The sequence below is a fragment of the Brachyhypopomus gauderio genome, chromosome 4 (assembly GCF_052324685.1).
Source record: "Brachyhypopomus gauderio isolate BG-103 chromosome 4, BGAUD_0.2, whole genome shotgun sequence".
In the NCBI taxonomy this organism is placed as follows: Eukaryota; Metazoa; Chordata; class Actinopteri; order Gymnotiformes; family Hypopomidae; genus Brachyhypopomus; species Brachyhypopomus gauderio.
The window spans coordinates 25,573,204-25,594,123 of NC_135214.1; the positions used below are offsets into that span (position 1 = coordinate 25,573,204).

At 42.6% G+C, this 20,920-nt stretch overlaps 1 protein-coding gene across 1 annotated transcript in view; it reads left to right on the top strand.

Annotated features, from left to right (window-relative positions):
- Window positions 1–20,920, top strand: part of ghra (growth hormone receptor a) — a 42,638-nt gene that overhangs the window by 13,359 nt on the left and 8,359 nt on the right. The window contains 3 exon segments of the mRNA XM_077003297.1: window positions 19,391–19,523; window positions 20,012–20,181; window positions 20,500–20,678. Of these exon segments, the coding sequence (XP_076859412.1) occupies window positions 19,391–19,523; window positions 20,012–20,181; window positions 20,500–20,678 (482 nt within the window).

A 20,920-nucleotide genomic window follows, 5' to 3' on the forward strand; every position in this document is an offset into this window, starting at 1 on the left:
CCACCTTTAACACTCCACCTTTAATACTGCATTGCATTCTGACCTGGAATATTATGGTGCTGGATGTTTAAAATGAAATTATGCCAAGATGCTGAGATATTTCCGAACAGCTCCCAGCCCCTGTGCATGATGGGAAGCTAAATCATGGTGCGAGCTGTTGAGTCATGTCTCCCCACTGCATCGGGCTGGTGGTGGATGCTCAACCAGGACAAGATTTCAAGACTGAGCAAACAAGACATTTTACTTTTGTCTGGTCAAACAATTCTGCAATCAGTGTCTGACATTTGATGTTGTCTAAAGTCCAGGGACATGTTCAGTGATGATCTAATACAAAACAAACTGTTACAGAGAATTATAGAGAAGTGCTCTAGATTTCATACTCCTAATTCTGCCCTGCACCATTAGGCTTTAGGACTTGGGCTGGAGTTTAAAAATGGCCTGTCCAAATATGCAGCAGAGTTCAGAATAACATATTTAACAACCCTAGATTTCAGGGTGCATGCAATTGGGGATTGGATCAGAATTCATACAGTAAATCAGGTAGTGACATATTCGAATGTTACTACCTCCTGTCATCTTACGATGTATGGTTGGGCAAACCTGAAGATGTCTGCACGGAAACATCACATCAAAGTCAAAGTCAAATTTATTTATATAGCACTTTTTACAACATATGTTGTCACAAAGCAGCTTTACAATCATATGGGTTCAGATCCCTAATAAGCAAGCAAGAGGTGAAAATGGCAAGGAAAAACTCCCTAAGATTGCAGGGATTAAGAAGAAACTTTGGGAGGACCAAGACTCAAAAGGCAACCCATCCTCCATTGGGCGGCCTACTAGCGGAAGTCCGCATTTATAGTTCAAATATAGTTATAGTTCTAATTCCAGGCAGAGTAATCACAGTCCCTTCAATGCAGATGGTGAGCTTCAGGTAGGAATTGGCATCAGCGTGTCCTCTTGCAGCAATGGCACATCCAACCATGAGGGCTCACTTAGCCATTGCTTTCCACCCAAGTCATTGTCACAACTAGAGTGATCACATGACATGGCTGGATTACCAGAAGACTCAATGACTGGTGGCCCCCGAGCTCCATATCTTCACATATAGCATATTACCTGAAGGCTTGATTAAATAGGTGAGACTTAAGTCTAGATTTAAAGATTGGAACTGTGTCAGAATCTTGGATCGGAGCTGGAAAGTTATTCCATAACTAAGGGGCTTTAACAAAGAAGCTATGCCTCCGGCTGTAGTCTTGCAAATTTTTGGAACTAAGAGAAATCCTGCATTTTGGGAGTGCAAAAGGCGAGATGGGTTATAGTATGCAATGTGTTCACTGAGATGTTGTGGAGCAAGACCTTTTAACGCTTTATAGGTCAACAGAAGAATTAAAAAATCTATTCGATATTTGACCAGAAGCCAGTGTAACGCCAAGAGAGTAGGACTAATATGATCGAATTTTCTAGCCCTAGTTATGATTCCTAGTTTAGGGACTGTTTAGAGCATCCAATTATAAGACCATTACAGTAGTCCAATCTTAATGAGACAAAAGCATGGACCAGCTTCTCTGCATCAGCTAACGAAAGTAAACTATTGTCTTCTATTTTTTGTGTCTCTTGGATCTTGGGAACTATTGTCCCGTTTTGTGTAGCTTGTCGTATGTATGTCTATATCTGTGACCTTGTACAGTTATTGTCTATCATTCTTGTATTATTTATAATTTTATTTTACTTCTCAGTGAACTTTCGTGTTATTTTGCTGTAACTTGGGAAAGTAACATAATTTCGAATCTCTGTATGTCCTGTACTTATTTGATAATTGATTTGATAATATAGAATTGATAATAAAACTACTTGACTTGAGTTGACTTGACTAAATGTCTCAGCTTAGCGATATTACATAAATGGAAAAAGGCAGCCTTAGTGACATTGTATGTGTCAAATGAAAGATCCAAATCAATAGTGACAACTAAGCTTTAGGTGTTACTGAAAAGCCATCTAGAGTAAGAGGAATATCAGACCAAGTGCTTCTAGCAGCTTTGGGTCCAAGAAGCAACACCTCAGTCTTATCAGAATTTAGAAGAAGAAAATTGTTGGACGCCATCCAGTTTTTTATGTCCTGGACGCAGTTCTCAATTTTGGGAGTAGTATTGACATCATCCGGATTAGAAGATATATACAACTGAGTATCATCTGCATAGCAATGTAAGGACGTGTAGGACACCATATTTTACCTTTGTACCTTCTGAAACTTTGTTATTAACAAGTACAAATTGGTAATGATCTGTCAGGTAGGATTTAAACCAGGAGAGTGCTTGACCTCTTAAGCCAATGAGTGTCTCTAGTAGAATGTTGTGATCAATGGTGACAAAAGCAGCAAGGTCTAATAGTACAAGAAAAGAAACGTGTCCTTTATCAGAGGATATTAAGAGATCATTTACTACTTTAATCAGCGCAGTTTCAGTGCTGCGGTGGTGTCTAAATCCAGACTGAAATATCCCTAGAGCATGTTCTGTCTTTAAGAAATAAGAGAGTTGCGAAGAAACTACTTTCACTAGAATTTTGGAAATGAACGACAAGTTAGAGATTGGCCTATAGATGGACAGTTCAGTTCCTGGGGATTAATTTTATTAGTGGCTTGATGACTGCTAGTTTAAAGGATTTGGAGATGTAGCCTAATTATAGTAAGCAAAGGTTCTACATTATGTTGCAGTAATTCTTTGAGTAGATGAGTGTGGGGTGCAGGTGGGGGTGTGTAATGGTGTAACGGCACTGTTTTTCAATTAGTATTCAATGGATGAATTTAATACATTAATTACTATTTGATCCTATGTGTTACACATTTGTTGTAAAAAATAAACTTAGTTTGACATTCTTTCATATCTTATAAAGTGCACAGTTAAGGGGAAAATAGTTTTATTTAAATGTTCACATGGAAAAACCACTTATCCCCAGTGCTGTATGCTGATTTCAGAACAGGACACATACATTCTACAGACTGAATATTAAGCATTACTGTAAATATAACATTTGTATCTCTGTTCATAAAGTGTACATTTAACATATTTTAGCATTTTATGTAAAAAGATTAAAAAGAAACTACCTTAAAAAAAAAAAAAGAAATTACCTTAAAACTGGAAACGTGTGATGTGAGGACTTTAATTCCTGAGAACGTAATATACAGACACCTCAGCTCTGCAGCTCAAGAACCTCTGTAGAAGTAAGATCATAACTGTAGTTTTCTTTTATATTCTATATTACAGCAGAAAGACTAGGCTAATGAGTGTGTTTAGGCTAGGGGGTTTGTTTAGGCTAAAGAGTGTGTTTAGGCTAGACGGTCTGTTTAGGCTAGAGGTTGTTTTTAGGCTATAGGGTTTACACTCTTTAGTCGTTCACAACAAGGTGCATTGTTTTGTGGCTTACAGGCTGTGGTGTGTTTTATAGGCTGTGGTGTGTTTATAGTGTGTTATAGGCTGTGGTGTGTTTATAGTGTGTTTATAGTGTGCTATAGGCTGTGGGGTGTTTATAGTGAGTTATGGGCTGTGGTGTGTTTATAGTGTGCTATAGGTTATGGTGTGTTTATAGTGTGTTATAAGCTGTGGTGTGTTTTAGGCTGGAATCTATAGTAGATTATAGGTGATATTGAGGTATAGATTATAGTCTGTGTGTTTTGGTGTTAGACTGCTGAGGTGTACAGTCCAGACTGGGGGTTACTGGCTGTGCTGGGTTGTACGCTACAGGTTTTGCACGTCAATATTTTTTATCGGCTCACAAAACAAAAAATTCTATGTAGGTTTCTATGGTTACGCGACCATATTGTAGCAGGTAATTAGTGGTTACTGTGGCAGTAGCGGGGGACTCCACCCCCCGAGAATGTCCAGGATGAACTCTGACTGGAACAAGCATATTTATATACACCAGCGTCTGGAATTAGGGAGAGGTTCACTCTGCTTGTCTCTTAGGGAGGAGAGAGAGAGAGAGAGAGAGAGAGAGAGAGAGAGAGAGAGAGAGAGAGAGAGAGAGAGAGAGAGAGAGAGAGAGAGAGTGGGGAGGTGAGAGAGTGGGGAGGTGAGAGAGTGGGGAGGAGAGAGATTGGGGTGAGAGAGAGGGAGAGAGAGGAGCAGAGAGGAGAAGAGAGAGAGAGAGAGAGAGAGAGAGAGAGAGAGAGAGAGAGGAGAAGGGAGGGAGAGCCCGCAGTCTTGTGTAAGTCCTCAGCTTTGTTTGTTCAGCAAGGTTACCAATGTCCAGCTGTACTGATGTACTGAACTTACCTCAGATCTGTACCCACTCAGAGACCATGTGTGTTCTTATCCCAGAGACCATGTGTGTTTCTATCCCAGCGACCATGTGTGTTCCTACCCCAGAGACCATGTGTGTTCCAGACTCCATATGTGTTCCTACTTGAGAGACCATGTGTGTTCCAGACTCCATGTGTGTTCCTACCCCAGAGACCATGTGTGTTCCAGACTCCATGTGTGTTCCTACCCCAGAGACCATGTGTGTTCTTACCCCAAAGACCATGTGTGTTCTTACCCCAGAGACCATGTGTGTTCCTACCCCAGAGACCATGTGTGTTCCAGACTCCATGTGTGTTCCTACCCCAGAGACCATGTGTGTTCCTACCCCAGACTCCATGTGTGCTTACCCCAGAGACTATGTGTGTTCTTACCCCAGAGACCATGTGTGTTCCTACCCCAGACTCCATGTGTGTTCCTACCTCAGAGACCATGTGTGTTCCTACCCCAGAGGTCATGTGTGTTCGTACACCAGAGACCATGTGTGTTCCTACCCCAGAGACCATGTGTGTTCCAGACACCATGTGTGTTCCTACCTCAGAGACCATGTGTGTTCCTACCCCAGAGACCATGTGTGTTCCAGACACCATGTGTGTTCCTACCTCAGAGACCATGTGTGTTCTTACCCCAGAGATCATGTTTATAACCTGTTTATCACATTTATCACCATGTTTATAACCTGTGTATCACCTATTAATTAAAACCTGTTAATTGTGATCCAACGTTGGTGGTTTTTAGTACTGAGGTTTCTGCACATTTTCAGCCAAATACAACTAGAATAGTGGACTACTAGAATACTGCACACATAAAATACTGGACTACTGGAATACTGGACTACAAAACACTGGACTACTAGAATACGGGACTATTAAACTATTGTACTATGGGAATACTGGACTACTAAAAACTGGACTACTAGAATACTGGACTACTAAAAAACTGGACTACTAGAATACTGGACAACTAGAATATTGGACTACAGGAATACTGGACTACAAAACACTGGACTACTAGAATTCTGGACTCCTAGAATACTGAGAATACTGGACTACTAAATACTGGACTATTAAAATACTGGGCTACTAGAATACTGGACTACTAAAATACTGGACAACTAGAATACTGGACTACAAAACATTAGACTACTAGAATACTGGACTACTAGAATACTGGACTATTAAATTATTGGACTATGGGAATACTGGACTACTAAAATACTGGACTACTAGAATATTGGACTACTAAAAAACTGGACTACTAGAATATTGGACAACTAGAATATTGTACTACAGGAATTAGGCTTGTCCCGATCCGATATTTGGATCGGCGGATCGGCCGCCAATATTTGCAAAAAATGCGTAACGGTATCGGATCGATAGGCATGAGAAAATGCTGATCCAGACTCCCGATCCAGTTTTTTTTAAGTTCAATCCAGCGCACCCATTTAGATAATCCATTCCAGTTTTTGCTGTGTTTTCGCAAGTGAGAGTAAAATCCGGTCCACATTTTCCAGCACACCTTCAGCACACGAGCATAGCATCTCCCCAATTTAACTCAGTGGCATCTCCTAACCATTAAGACGCCCATGTACATTTGAAGTTATCTGTAAAAATGTCCGAGCTGTAAGAACTTTTAATACAACCAATCTAATCAAGCATTTAGCAAAATACCACCATAAACAACATGAAGAGTTTCTAAAGACAAAAAGAAATGTCAAACTAACTAACTAAGGTGCAACTAACACTGGCAGAAACGTTTGTGAAGCGTGACAAACTTAAAATGCAATTTACAATATTATTTGCACTTATTGCTTTTTAAGCCTTGGTTTACTGATGCCATTTCTGTTTGTTATTTATAATTTTGTCTGTTTTGGTTTATTAATTGCTAAATAAACAGATCCTTACCAACCATTGTGTATTATTCAAACACACCTAATTCAGTTGGCTACTTGTAATCAAGAGTAAAACGCTTTTCAACATGAGTTTGACAACAAAGTTAGTTGGCTAAATAACTTTAAACTTTAATACATGCTCAGATAGGCCGGTGTTACGGTAAATTCAGTTCTCCCTGTTCCCCCAAAACCATGCATGCACGAAATTTAAAGGCAACTTAATAATAGCTAAAATAAAAATATTAGATCCGACGCATTAAATCTAGCTAGCAAGCAAGTTAACTAAAACATACAGAGGCTCAAAAAGTAGCATAAACAACAAAATATACAACTAATTTTGTACATTGTATCCTCTGCTAAAACACCTGAGCTTTACAGCACAGTTAGTCACAAGCACGCAAAGTAAAATTTAGCTAGAGAAACAAAACCAAACCCCAATTATAACATGTATACATCGAGTAAAGGCGATAATCCAGCAGCAGACTAATGCGTGATGATTTCACACATGCACGGTTTTGGGGGAACAGGGGGAACTGAATTAACTGTAACACCGGTATCGGTATCAGCCGATATCGGTATCAGATCGGAAGTGCAAATAAATATCGGCATCGGATCAGAAGTTCAAAAAGATGGATCGGGACATCCCTAACAGGAATACTGGACTACAAAACACTGGACTACTAGAATTCTGGACTCCTAGAATACTGAGAATACTGGACTACTAATACTGGACTATTAAAATACTGGACTACTGGAATACTGGGCTACTAGAATACTGGACTACTAGAATACTGGACTACAAAACACTGGACTATTAAATGATTGGACTATGGGAATACTGGACTACTAAAATACTGGACTACTAAAATACTGGACTACTAGAATACTGGACTACTAGAATACTGAACTACTAGAATATTGGACTACTAAAATACTGGACTACTAGAATACTGGACCACAAAACACTGGACTATTAAAATAATGGACTATGGGAATACTGGACTACTAAAATACTGGACTACTAGAATACTAGACTACGAAATACTGGACTATTAGAATACTTGACTATTAGAATACTGGACTACAAAACACTTTTTATTTATTATTTATATTTATACATGTACTCGAAATGATTTGAAATAATTCGCTTTTTTTATCACATTATTGTTTTAAGTCAGCTGCTAGCACATAATTCTACTCTTGTGTGGAAGCTGTGGTTTTGGTACCACATATTTGTTTGTTGTTTGCACATAATGTTGGTTAAGAGTTGGCATTTGCTGAAATCTGTTAATTTACTGCAAACATGCTGCTACAGGTGCACTTTTTCAGCTTGTATTTCTTTGTTCAGTTCTCTGGAGTGTGGCCTTGTACTTGCCATATTGCTTTCATTTGATTAAATATAAAATAAAATGGGAGTTTTAAAATGGAAATAAAATTGAAGTTAATTCATCATGGATTGCAACTACCAAGATGCATCAATAATCGTTTTATAATCGAATCGCAGACCTCTGAATCGTAATCGAATCGAATCGTAGAGTGCTTGGAGATTCCCACCCCTATAGAATACTGGACCACAAAACACTGGACTACTAGAATACTGGACTACTGAAAACTGGACTACTAAAATACAGGACTACTAGACTACAAAATACTGGACTATTAGAATACTGGACTGTTAGAATGCTCAAATACTAGAATACTGGACTTAGCTCTGTCCCCTTTGTGGGTATCCTGCCTTTGTTCCCTCCTTAGTTTTCCTTTGGTTGAATTGTTATGATTTGTCATGCCCCTTTTGTTAATCCCTGCCCTATGTTATTCCTATCAGCTGTTTTAAGTTATTTGGGTTGTGTTTGTTAGGTTGGTTCATGTCGTGAGTGTCTGTAGTCTCGTTTCCCTGCCTCCTTGTTATTCCTGTTTCTAGGGCTTCTATGATCAGTCGTGTTTCAAGTTGTCGAAGTCTGAAGCTTCTAGTTTGTATTTCTGTATCATCTTTAGTTCATTCAGGTTGTTTGTTGAGTTTCCTACGTTTGGTGTAAGTAAATGTGTTTCCAGTTTGGTTACTTGTCCTCTGTATGTAAAATGTCCTTTTAGTTTGGTTGTAATGTGTCTTCAGTCTTGCCTGTTTTGTTTAGTTGTTTTCTTTGTATGATATTTATATTTAGTTCAGTTTTGCGATGCGACTTGTTAGTTCTGTTAGACATTGTGTCTCGAATTTGTTACTCTTATATTATTCCTGTCTTATATTATTCCTGGTTATCGCTGTCCTTGGGTCAGTGTGTGATAGGGATGTCCCGATCCAGCTTTTTGAACTTCCGATCCGATACCGATATTTATTTGCACTTCCGATCCGATACCGATATCGGCCGATACCGGCCTATCCGAGCATGTATTAAAGTTTAAAGTTATTTAGCCAACTTACTTTGTTGTCAAACTCATGTTGAAAAGCGTTTTATTCTTGATAACAAGTAGCCAGCTGAATTAGGTGTGTTTGAATAATACACAGTGGTTGGTAAGGAGAAACTGACCTGTTTATTTAGCAATTAATAAACTCAAAATAGACAAAATATTAAATAACAAACAGAAATAGCATCAGTAAAACAAGGATTAAAAAGCCACAAGTGCAAATAATATTGTAAATTATATTAAAAAAGCAAAACACACAACCTGAGTGGAAAATAGTGTATTAACAAAGTCTATTAACATTAACATCCATCAGTGCTCTTGAACAAATGTAAACCAAAGCTTAAAAAAAATCCGTGCACATATCGTAAACTAATTAAAAGCAAAATGCCTTCTACTCCACACTTTGCTGCTCCATCCCCATCTATACACTCCCTTCAATTGAAAAGTTTCTGCCAGTGTTAGTTGTGTAGGACCTTTCTTTTTGTCTTCGGTTTTCTTTAGAAACTCGTTATGTTGTTTATGGAGGTATTTCGCTAAATGCTTGATTAGATTGGTTGTATTAAAAGTTCTTACAGCTTTACCACCACGCTTGACTTTACTGTGGCATATGTTGCACTTTACCTTTTCATCTTTGTCATCCTTTAAGGTACAATAATCCCACACAACTGACATTTTTACCGATAACTTTAAAAGTAAAAAAAAAAACTGGATCGGGAGTCTGGATCAGCATTTTTTCGTGCCTGCCGATCCGATACCGATACACATTTTTTGCTAATATCGGCGGCCGATCCGATCCAAATATCAGATCGGGACAACCCTAGTGTGTGATTTTGTGATGGGTTTTGTTTGAATGTCTGATCAATATGCCACGCCGAACCCGTGCCATACGTGTTGGCAAGGTTGAGATCACAGGAGCTAGTCCTGCTCCTGATTTAAATAAATGTAGTTCTCTGCAGCGATTGTGTCCACCTCCTGACTCCGCAGCGTTACAACTACTGAAACACTGGACTACTGAAACACTGGACTACTGAAACACTGGACCACTGAAACACTGGACTATTAATAATAATAATGTGCCATATTTTGTCAATTGTGATTTTTACACCCCAATCGAAATTTTTCCTCCGCTTTTAACCCATCTGTGCAGTCAGAACACACACACACACACACTAGTGATTACTAGGGGGCTGTGGATCACACGTGCCCAGAGCGGTGGGCAGCCCTAGCCCTGCACCCGGGGAGCAGTTGGGGTTAGGTGCCTTGCTCAAGGGCACCTCAGTCATGGCCTGTCTGGGAACCGAACCCATGACCCTCCGGTCACAAGACCAGTTCCCTAACCGCCAGGCCATGACTAAAATACTGGACTATTAAAATACTGGACTACTAAAAACTAGACTACTTTAATACTGGACAACTGAAATACTAGACTACTGGAATACTGGACTACTAATAGTATAGAGTTACTACAATACAAGAATCTGGATACTACAATGGCTGTTCGAATACTGGGCTAGAAGGACCTGGCGTCTTAGTGGGAGTTAAATGGAGGATCTTGTCCTCATTATCTATGCAGTAACTCAGGTGATGCTGGAATAATGAAGGCATTAGAGGGGATTATGGTCCTGAGGTCATACACTGCTTCCCCTGAGATCACTGTTAGAGAGTTAGATAGAGAAGCATATTTGTGTCTCTTTGCAGAAAGTGTCTGACTTTGTCTTTTTAGAAGCATGTGTGTGCGCATGCATGTATACATACACATACTCAAACACACATACGTACGGGCACGCACATACACACACAAATGCACACACACAAATAAATGCACACACACATGCGCACACACGCACACACACAGCTCATACATAGAATCCATGTCTCTTAATGTGTATATGCAAATATACATTTGGTTCCCCCGTGTGTGTGTGTGTGTGTGTGTATTTATTATTATTATTAATTATGCTTTTTTGTTTTTGTTTTGTTTTTTGTTTTGTTTTTTTGCTCATGTATTTGTATATGTCTTTATTCCTTAGCTATTTTGCAGTGTTTAAAGCTGTGAGCTTAACTGTTATCTGTTCAGTGTTCAATGTTATTAGTATTGTTCAGTCTTTGGCAAAACAAATGAAGCAATGCCAATAAAGCACCTTAAATTGAATTGAAATTGAGAGAGAGAGAGAGAGAGAGAGAGAGATGAGTGAGTGAGAGAGAAAGGAGAGAAATAAATAGAGAGAGAGAGAGAGAGATGAGTGAGTGAGAGAGAAAGGAGAGAGATAAATAGAGAGAGAGAGAGAGCCCTTAAAACATTTGTCTCTTGCCTGGTGCTGTGCTTCTGTTTTAATGGCTGGTTCCTGACGTACTGTGTCTGTGTGGACAGGTGACTGGCTTGCGCAAGAGTGTGTGTGCTGATTGAATGTCACATCTTCATATTCTGTTGTGTTACGTTTGTGCTTGTGAGTACATGGCAGTTATTTTTACATTTAAGATCTGTTTACAGTTGTAGCACTGTCCAGTGCTCAGTCCGCAAGCCACTCCTTCTCACTACTCTCTCCCTCTCACTGTCTCTTTGCCTCTCACTACTCACTCTCTCACTGTCTCTCTCCCTCTTACTGTCTATCTCCCTCTCTCTCCCTCTCACTGTCTATCTCTCCCTCTCACTGTCTCTCCCTCTACTGTCTCTCTTTACCTCTCACTACTCTCTCCCTCTCACTGTATCTCTCCCTCTTACTGTCTATCTCCCTCTCACTGTCTCTCCCTCTCACTGTCTCTCTCCCTTTTACTGTCTATCTCCCTCTCTCTCCCTCTCACTGTCTATCTCTCCCCCTCACTGTCTCTCTCCCTCTCACTGTCTATCTCTCCCTCTCACTGTCTCTCTCTCCCCCTCACTGTCTCTCTCCCTCTCACTGTCTCTCCTTCTCACTGTCTCTCTCCCTCTCACTGTCTCTCTCTCTCCCTCTCACTGTCTCTCTCTCCCTCTCACTGTCTCTCTCTCTCCTTCTCACTGTCTCTCTCTCCCTCGCACTGCTTTCTCTCCCTCTTACCCTTCGTCATTTTCTGTCTCTCCTCCAAACCCACACCTGAGATGTCACATAACTGAGATATCCCTGCTGCTGATAGTTATAAGTGTCAGAAAGACGCCAGGATAGAGCAGCAGTTATGACCATCTTCATTCACAGGGGGCAGCAGAGAGGTAGATGAGCTTTAGAACATCTTCTCTCTGTATATATCACCCCCTCATCCTCCGACCCTCCTCCCAATGTCTGCCTCTTTCTCTCTGTCTCTTTTGCTTTCTCTCTTTATACAGTGATGCCTTTTCAGAGTAAACTCATACTTCTGAGCTTCAGAAGAAAAACTATCTGTACTTTTGGGTTATATATGAACTTTTGTCCAAGCATGAGGACATGAGGATCTGGAGGAGAAATAACACACACCATTGCCGCTGTCACATGTAGCTCCAAGAAATTCTTGACCTTTTCTGTGTTTTGGATAATCTGCTGGTCTACACGCCTTTGGAGATCTGGAGATTGCTTTTTCAGCCACAACCCTCCATATTTCTGCTGAGATTAAAGAAAATCTTTAATTTTCAGAAATGTTGTTCCAGGCATGTTGCTGTTCATTAATGAGAGCAGGGGTTTCCAGAAGCATGCTCATTACCACTAAAGAACCTACCTTACATATTCTTTTGAGTTGTCCTGTAAGGCTTCAGATCCTGTGTGCTGTCCTGTAGGTCCTTTGAGCTGTCCTGTCGGTCCTGTGAGCTGTCCTGTAGGTCTTTTAGGCTGTTATATCTGTTTGTCTCTCTGACACCGTTAAAGTCAAAGCCATCTTCATGCCCCGCCCTGCTGCCAGAGAGTATGTGTGTTCCAGGATACTGCAGCTGTCTGAGTAATCGCTCCATGAGTGAAAACAGAAAGTAATTGTGTTTGAGCACTGGCAAAGCACACAAGGGTTGGAGTGTCTCCACGGGTACTTCACGCTATGAACAGAGCCAGGCTGCTGCTGTCTCTGACGTGCTGCCCTGGTCCTGTCAGGAGGTGAGCGGCTTCTAACAGAGTAACTCGTATTAATACTGTCAGGAGGTGAGCGGCTTCTAACCGAGTAACCCGTATTAATACTGTCAGGAGGTGAGCGGCTTCTAACCAAGTAACCCGTATTAATACTGTCAGGAGGTGAGCGGCTTCTAACAGAGTAACTCGTTTTAATTCTGTCAGCAGGTGAGCGGCTCCTTACAGAGTAACTCGTATTAATACTGTCAGGAGTTGAGCGGCTTCTTACAGAGTAAATCCTGCTATTACTGTGAGATAGACAGTGATGTAACACAGATGGTTGTTCTCTGTGTTTTGAGTTGCTGTGTTTGATGATGCCAAGTTCACACTACACAATTTCAGTCCTACAGGTCACCAAGTAAAACTCAAAATTATAACCAAGTTGGGCTGAAAAATTGGCTCTCAGTTGATATGTGTGAACTTGATACAAGAGGCTCATCAATTGCTTGCAAAGTTACAAAACATATCTGGCATTCTTTATATATTTATATATTTTTTAATATCTGGAAAAGTCCAGATTCTGTAGTGTGAAGAATCACCAGGTTACGAGTGCAGTGTGGAGCCAGGGCTGCCAATGAGTTACTAGTTCGCTCTGGCGCCAACCACCGGCGATTGACAGATCGCGACATAATACTTAATTTGTGTCCATTTTACGTTCGCCCCCCCCCCCGCTCAACAACTTACGTTCGCCACCCTCTCCAGGTTAAAATCTCACTCCAAGCGAATGTCAAAAGTTGGCAACCCTGGTGGAGCTATAGCGAGAAACACAAGTAAAGGAGTTGTGGAAACCCAGAGAGACAATACAGCAAATTGCAGTGTGAACAGTACAGAGATCGGACAGTTCTAACAATGTGTAATTGTCCTTGGCACTGGTTGCTTGCTGTTGGGTTATGGTGTGGCTAACAGAACTAGCAGTAGTAGGGTGCTAGCTTGCTTGTCTGTTTGCTGCAGCTGTCTAACCAGTCATAGCTCTGCACCTGCCCCGCCCCCTCTAAACCACCCTCTTATAAACCACGCCCATTCCGCTGTGCTCCCTCCCTGCATACTTTAGTGTTCTGTGTGGGCAACGCCAGTGACCTCTGACCTCTGGACTAACCATGACCATCTAACCAGCTTTGACCAGGGTCCCATCTGAATGAGGCAGCCCCCTCTAACCCTGACCTCTGATTTGAGAGACATTTTGCACACCTAGGTTAACTGGTAGCGGTGGAATAAGGTTAACTGGTAAAATGGTGTGAGAATGATGTAAACTACGTGAGGTTTTCTCCTTTGAAAGTGTCTCTGTCTCTGTATGATGCTTTCTGCATACACCAGACATTCCTCCTCTGACCTTTTGTCTGAATCGTGTTCCTTCACTATTTCTCCATGTCCCTATCTCTGCTTATATTCAGACATAAACACTCATCTCTGTGTCTTCAGGACATGTTTGTCTTAAGACATTGCTGAGATGTTTCACTTTAAAGCAACATGTTGATTTTGCAATCCTCAAGCAGGCTCATAATCTGTACTGGTTGGAATGTAAATGCTGTTTCTGCTCTGTGTGATGGTATTTCAGATCATAAACTTTTTTCCAAAGTTCAAAGTCCTATTCTAAACCTTTTTCCGTAATCCCCGTCTGTCTCGGCACATCTTAATTCCTCTTCTCCCTCTGTGGTCACCTCTGTGTGTGTGTGTGTGTGTGTGTGTGTGTGTGTGTGTGTGTGTGTGTGTGTGTGTGTGTGTGTGTGTGTGTGTGTGTGTGTGTGCGTGCATGCGTGTGTGTGTGTGCCTCCCTCTGTAAGTGCATACTACTAAATATTCAGCAGCTGTCCATGTTTAGTTGTCCGTGGTTCATGGAATACAGTAGTGTTGCATGCGTGTGCACTTTTGTGTAATAGTTCCAGTACAGACGCGTTTGGTCTGACACAACCACAGATACTTCACCTGGCACAGCCACAGATACTCCACTTGACACAGTCACAGATACTCCACCTGACACAGCCACATACACTCCACCTGACACAGTCACAGATACTCCACCTGGCACAGCCCCAGATACTCCACCTGACACAGCCACAGATACTCCAGCTGACACAGCCAAAGATACTCCAGCTGACACAGCCACAGATACTCCAGCTGACACAGCCACCTGATACAGCCACAGATACTCCAGCTGACACAGCCACATATACTCCACGTGACACAGCCACAGATACTCCAGCTGACACAGCTACAGATACTCCAGCTGACACAGCCACAGATACTCCAGCTGACACAGCCATAGATACTCCAGCTGACACAGACACAGATACTCCAGCTGACACAGTCACAGATACTCCAGCTGACACAGCCACAGATACTCCACCTAACACAGCCACAGATACTCCAGCTGACACATCCACAGATACTCCACCTGACATAGCCACAGATACTCCACCTGACACAGTAACAGATACTCCACCTAACACAGCCACAGATACTCCAGCTGACACAGCCACAGATACTCCACCTGACACAGCCACAGATACTCCACCTAACACAGCCACAGATACTCCACCTAACACAGCCACAGATACTCCAGCTGACACAGCCACAGATACTCCACCTGACATAGCCACAGATACTCCACCTGACACAGCAACAGATACTCCACCTGACACAGTAACAGATACTCCACCTAACACAGCCACAGATACTCCACCTAACACAGTCACAGATACTCCACCTGACATAGCCACAGATACTCCACCTGACACAGCCACAGATACTCCACCTGACACAGTAACAGATACTCCACCTAACACAGCCACAGATACTCCATCTAACACAGCCACAGATACTCCACCTAACATAGCCACAGATACTCCACCTGACACAGCCACAGATACTCCACCTGACATAGCCACAGATACTTCACCTGACACAGCCACAGATACTCCACCTGACACAATAACAGATACTCCACCTGACATAGCCACCGATACTCCACCTGACACAGCCACAGCAGTTTCCACTACGTTTGAACTGGCCAAGAACAGACTGTTGATTTTTAAGTTTGTTCACTGATACAGCTGTGTGTGATAGAGGTGTGTGTGAACTGATAACCTAGCTAGCAGCAGTCTGTCCAGATGAGGAGAAAACATGTTTTTCAATTGAGGAAAAGCTTTAGAAGCTGAGTTTCACCAAAACACCGGCCTACACACACTGGCATTCACCTGAGTCCACATTCTTGAGAAATGACGTTGATTGAGAGCATTGCTCAAACAGCTTTGTTATTTGTTACTTACTGCCTGCTGTTGTTTTGTTAAGAAACTGGACTGGTGTTTACCTTTGGCTCAGTTACACAAGGCCACATCGCACAGAATAAGCAAGTCTTCCATCTAATCTGCTCAGTGAACATCTAACAGCTACCATCTGACATCTCGGGGGGGATTTGTGGTGATTCTTGAGCAAGGGATGGACATTGATCCAATATTCCTTGGCACACTGCACACCCTTGTGAGCACACTCACCCCTCCCTCGCTCTCTCACCCACACACACTCTCACTCTCTCTCACACACACACTCACCCCACCCTCTCTCTCTAACACACTCCCTCTCTCTCTAACACACTCTATCTCTCTCTCATACACTCTTTCTCTCTCCCCATCCCACACACACACACACACACACACACACCCCGATTAATGTTCCCCTGCTGTGCCAAGGCTTAGAATGATAGATGATTGTGTTCAAGTGCTTTGGACCAGAACAGTCAAAGAGGTGTATGTTTGTGTGTGTGTGTGTGCGTGTGTGTGTGTGTGAGAGAGAGAGAGAGAGAGAGAGAGAGAGAGAATGCTGTGGGTATGAGCTGTGTGTGTGTGTGAGAGTGAGGTGTGTATGTGTGTGTGAGAGTGAGGTGTGTATGTGTGTGTGAGAGCTGTGTGTGAGAGAGAGTGTGGTGTGTGTGTGAGCTGTGTGCATGTAAAACTTTGAAGATTGTGTACTTGTGATGAAATGTTCTTTATTTAATGAAGACATGGGTAGTAATCGATTCAACACTCTGCAGTACATCCTATTAATGGCACAATGTGCTCTGCAAATTCCGAAATGTTCAGAATGTTTCAGGAATGGACTTAAAAACACGGTCCAAGACATGCACATGGCCTCCAGACTCCAGACCCACTAATGGAGCAGTGTGGGATGGAAGACCACGTGTGATGCATGAAGGCCCCAGCACACGTCCAACAGGACTTACAGGACATGCTGGTGACGTGTGATGTATGGAGGCCTCAGGCCACGGCTCTTTCAGTGCCGCAAGGGGGACCTACATAATACCAGAACGCTGGCATTCATGCTTTAGCTGTTCAGCTCTGTATTTCAGTAAGAAATGTTACAAATTGTATCACATTGAATCATAAGAACTTTGGAAATACACTCACACTTTAGTAGGTACACCTTGCTAGTACCGGGTTGTACCTCCTTTTGCCTTCAGAACTGCCTTAATCCTTCATGGCATAAATTCAACAAGCTACTGGAAACATTCCTCAGAGAGTCTGGTCCATATTGACATGATAGCATCACGCAGTTGCTGCAGATTTGTCGGCTGCACATCCATGATGTGAATCTCCCGTTCCACCACATCCCAAAGGTGCTCTACTGGATTGAGATCTGGTGACTGGAGGCCATTCGAGTACAGTGAACTCATTGTTCAAGAAACCAGTCTGAGATCATTTGTGCTTTATGACATAGTGGGTTATCCTGCTGAAAGTAGCCATCAGAAGATGGGAACACATAAAGGGATGGACATGGTCAGCAACAATACTCAGGTAGGCTGTGGCATTGACACAATGCTCAATTGGTACTAATGGGCCCAAAGTGTGCCAAGGAAAAATCCCCCAAACCATTGTACCACCACCACCAGCCTGAACTGTTGATACAAGGCAGGATGGATTCATGCTTTCATGTTGTTGACGTCAAATTCTGACCCTACCATCCGAATGTTGCCTCGGTTGCAATGTTGCCGTTCTATCAGCTCAAACTAGTCTGGCCATTCTCCTCTGACCTCTGGCATCAACAAGGCATTTGTGCCTACAGAACTGCCGCTCACTGGATATTTTCTCATTTTTGGACCAATCTCTGTAAACCCTAAAAATGGTTGTGCATGAAAATCACAGTAGATCAGCAGTTTCTGAAATACTCAGACCAGCCGTCTGCCACCAACAACCATGCCACGTTAAAGTCACTTAAATAACCTTTGTTCCCCATTCTGATGCTTTGTTTGAACTGCAGAAGATTGTCTTGGCCATGTCTACATGCCTAAAGGCATTGAGTTGCTGCCATGTGACTGGCTGATGTGACATTTGCGTTAATGAACAGGTGTACCTAATAAAGTGGCCAGTAAGTGTATCTCCAAATATCGAATCATTACAAATCAAAATTGTATCGTGATTGAATGTATGACTATGTCCATCTTTATTACACATAATTAGTCAAGGTAAGGCGACTTTATGTCAGCGCCTTTCATACACACCAGCAGTTCAAAGGAAAAAAAATGAAGCTTATTATTACCAAAAATGACAATAAATAAAAATTAAAACAAGTTTTGAAAGGAATAGAATAGAAATTTAATTTAATTAAATAAAGTATTTAAAGAAATCAATCCAACAAAGGGTGACAAATAATAAAACAGTAAATTGAGAGGAATTAAAAGAAGATTAAGATAAAATAATTAAGAACTAAAGAAGATAATAATAATAATGGATATAGAAATAGGTAAAAGATAAATAAAACTGGAAATAATAATGCTACATTTTAGGTAAAATGTTTCAGAACCTACAAAACTAGATTAAAACCACCATTGGAGCTCTTCTGATATTCTCTGACAGCTGCTTCCATTTAGAAACAACATAATAGCTAAATGCAGCCTTAATTAAGATTTGCGTGTGTGCAAATGTATGTGCTTGTGTGTGCGCGAATGTGTATGCATACAAGTATTAGACTGTGTGTGAGTTTGTGTGTATTCAGGTATTAGTTTGTGTGTGTGTGTGTGTGTGTGTGTGTGTGTGTGTGTGTGTGTGTGTGTGTGTGTGTGTGTGTGTGTTAGCTTATGGATATGTGTGTGTGTTTTCAGGCCTGTGTGTGTGTGTCTGTGTGTCCAAGTATTAACCTGTATGTATGCATGTGTATGTGTTCAGGTATTTGCCTGGTCCAGGGCCTCTTCGTCTTATCCTGCTCTGTGATCTGCTCTGTGTCCTGCTCTGTGCTCTACACCATCCTCTGCTCTGCAGTGGAGATGATGTGGAGCTGAATGCAAGTGCTGGTGATTTATTTGGCTGCAGGGGCCGAGCAGAGGAGAGAAATCAATCACAGGCTAAAGCCTTATTTATGACTGCGCTAAAGCTACGCAAAACCCATGGATGAATAGGAGCCAGAGAGCTGGGGGAGCGGGTGTGGGAGGAGCTGGGGGAGGCGTGTGGGAGGGGCTAGGGGAGGGGCCATAGAAAAAGCCCCTCTGCAGCAAGAGAACAGAATATTCGGTGTGCTGTGGCAGAGACCTAATAAAGGTGCCTGGAAAATTAGTGACTAATTGTTAGTGATGAATATTTGTTTTCTAGCGCCCAAGATGAGTGTTTTTGTGTGGCTTTTGTTTATTTTTTTGTGTGTAAGATGGTTGTGGTTCCTCTAGTGAGCAGGATGAGATGTAGCCTGCTAATAGAAACTGGCAGTTGTGTGATGTCCAGTGTGGCCCTCTCACAGAGTCTCTAGATTGATTCACTCTTTCTGTCTGTCTGTTTCTCTCTCAGACCCGCCCACAGCACCCCACTTCACAGGGTGCCGTTCCAGGGAGCAGGAGACCTTTCGCTGTTGGTGGAGTGTCGGGGGTTTCACGAACCTCAGCGAGCCTGGAGCACTTGCAGTCTTCTTCCAAATGAAACAGTAAGAAAGACCCTCAGTGCTCCTCACCAGAGAACCACACAGTGCTTCACCTACAGGGGAAGAAGCTGCTCGATATATTTTATAGACCTGCGTTCATGGGTGTGTGAGGCGCTTGAGCAGCGCGGTCAGGCCATGCAGTGGTGGTTCAGGAACACGCAGCTCTGCCATTCAGACACCAAGGCCATTAGTGCCCTAATAACACAGAAAAACAGCTACGCACGTTTCTGGAAGTTCATGGCATCCTGTTTACCCGCATCAGAGCCGAGAGGTTTTTCCGTTCAGCTTATACGTCGTACTATGTGTTATTCATCAACCGCTTCACGGTCGCTAATGTAATTTTTTAATCACGTAACTGTAACCACAGTCTTGACTCTTGTAATTACTGCTTGATAAAGATGCATAGGAGCTCAGTGAAGGCCAGGCTGTTTTACTCATCCCTGCATGTGATTGTGGTGTGCGTGTGATTGTGGTGTGCGTGTGATATTCAGTATGCAGTACACTGAGTGGCGTGAGTGTCCGGAATACAGCACCACCGTGCAGAACGAGTGCTTCTTCAACAAGACCTACACGTACATCTGGACCTCCTACTGTGTGCAGCTGCGTGCAACAGCCACAAACGTCACCTACGACGAGCTGTGTTTCACTGTGGAGAATATAGGTGTGTTCAGCATGCTGGTGACACAGAGGAAGAACTCAGGGGGGGGGGGCAAATCAAGGAAGGATTTGCTTCAGCTGGGGGGGAACCTTACAGCCTTAACATTAAATGTCTCCTTCTTACATGTACAGAATGAGAGTGTGGCCCTCACAGTAGAGTGTCTTTATCATGTTCAGAATTTACCACATTGTTGGATAATCAATAATCACAAAACCTCATTAAAATTCGGTAGCACAGATCTCTGGCTCCTGGCTGAAATATTTAAATCAGAGTGACCCTGTGACCCCCTTCATTTGACACTGTGACCCCACTGTTATGCAGTGTACCCAGACCCCCCTGTAGCGCTGAACTGGACTCTGCTGAACGTGAGCCGTTCTGGCTTGAACTTTGACATCCTGGTGCGCTGGGCTCCGCCCCCCTCAGCAGACGTGCAGATGGGATGGATGAGTCTGAAGTACGAGGTGGAGTACCGTCCCAGGAACGGCTCCCGCTGGGAAAAGGTACCTCCCCTCTGCGCCTCCTACAGGAGCCCGACCTCCTGCTGCCCTACAGGAATGAAGGTTTACTTTGTGTGAGGTCCGCCCACTGGAAGGGTCGCTGTGTGTGAGCAACAGTGCAGTAGTGTGTGTGTGTGTGTGTGTGTGTGTGTGTGTGTGTGTGTGTGTGTGTGTGTGTGTGTGTGTGTGTGTGTGTGTGGAGGCCACAGGTGACTAATGAGCTCACCCCTCATCCCAGATCCCAC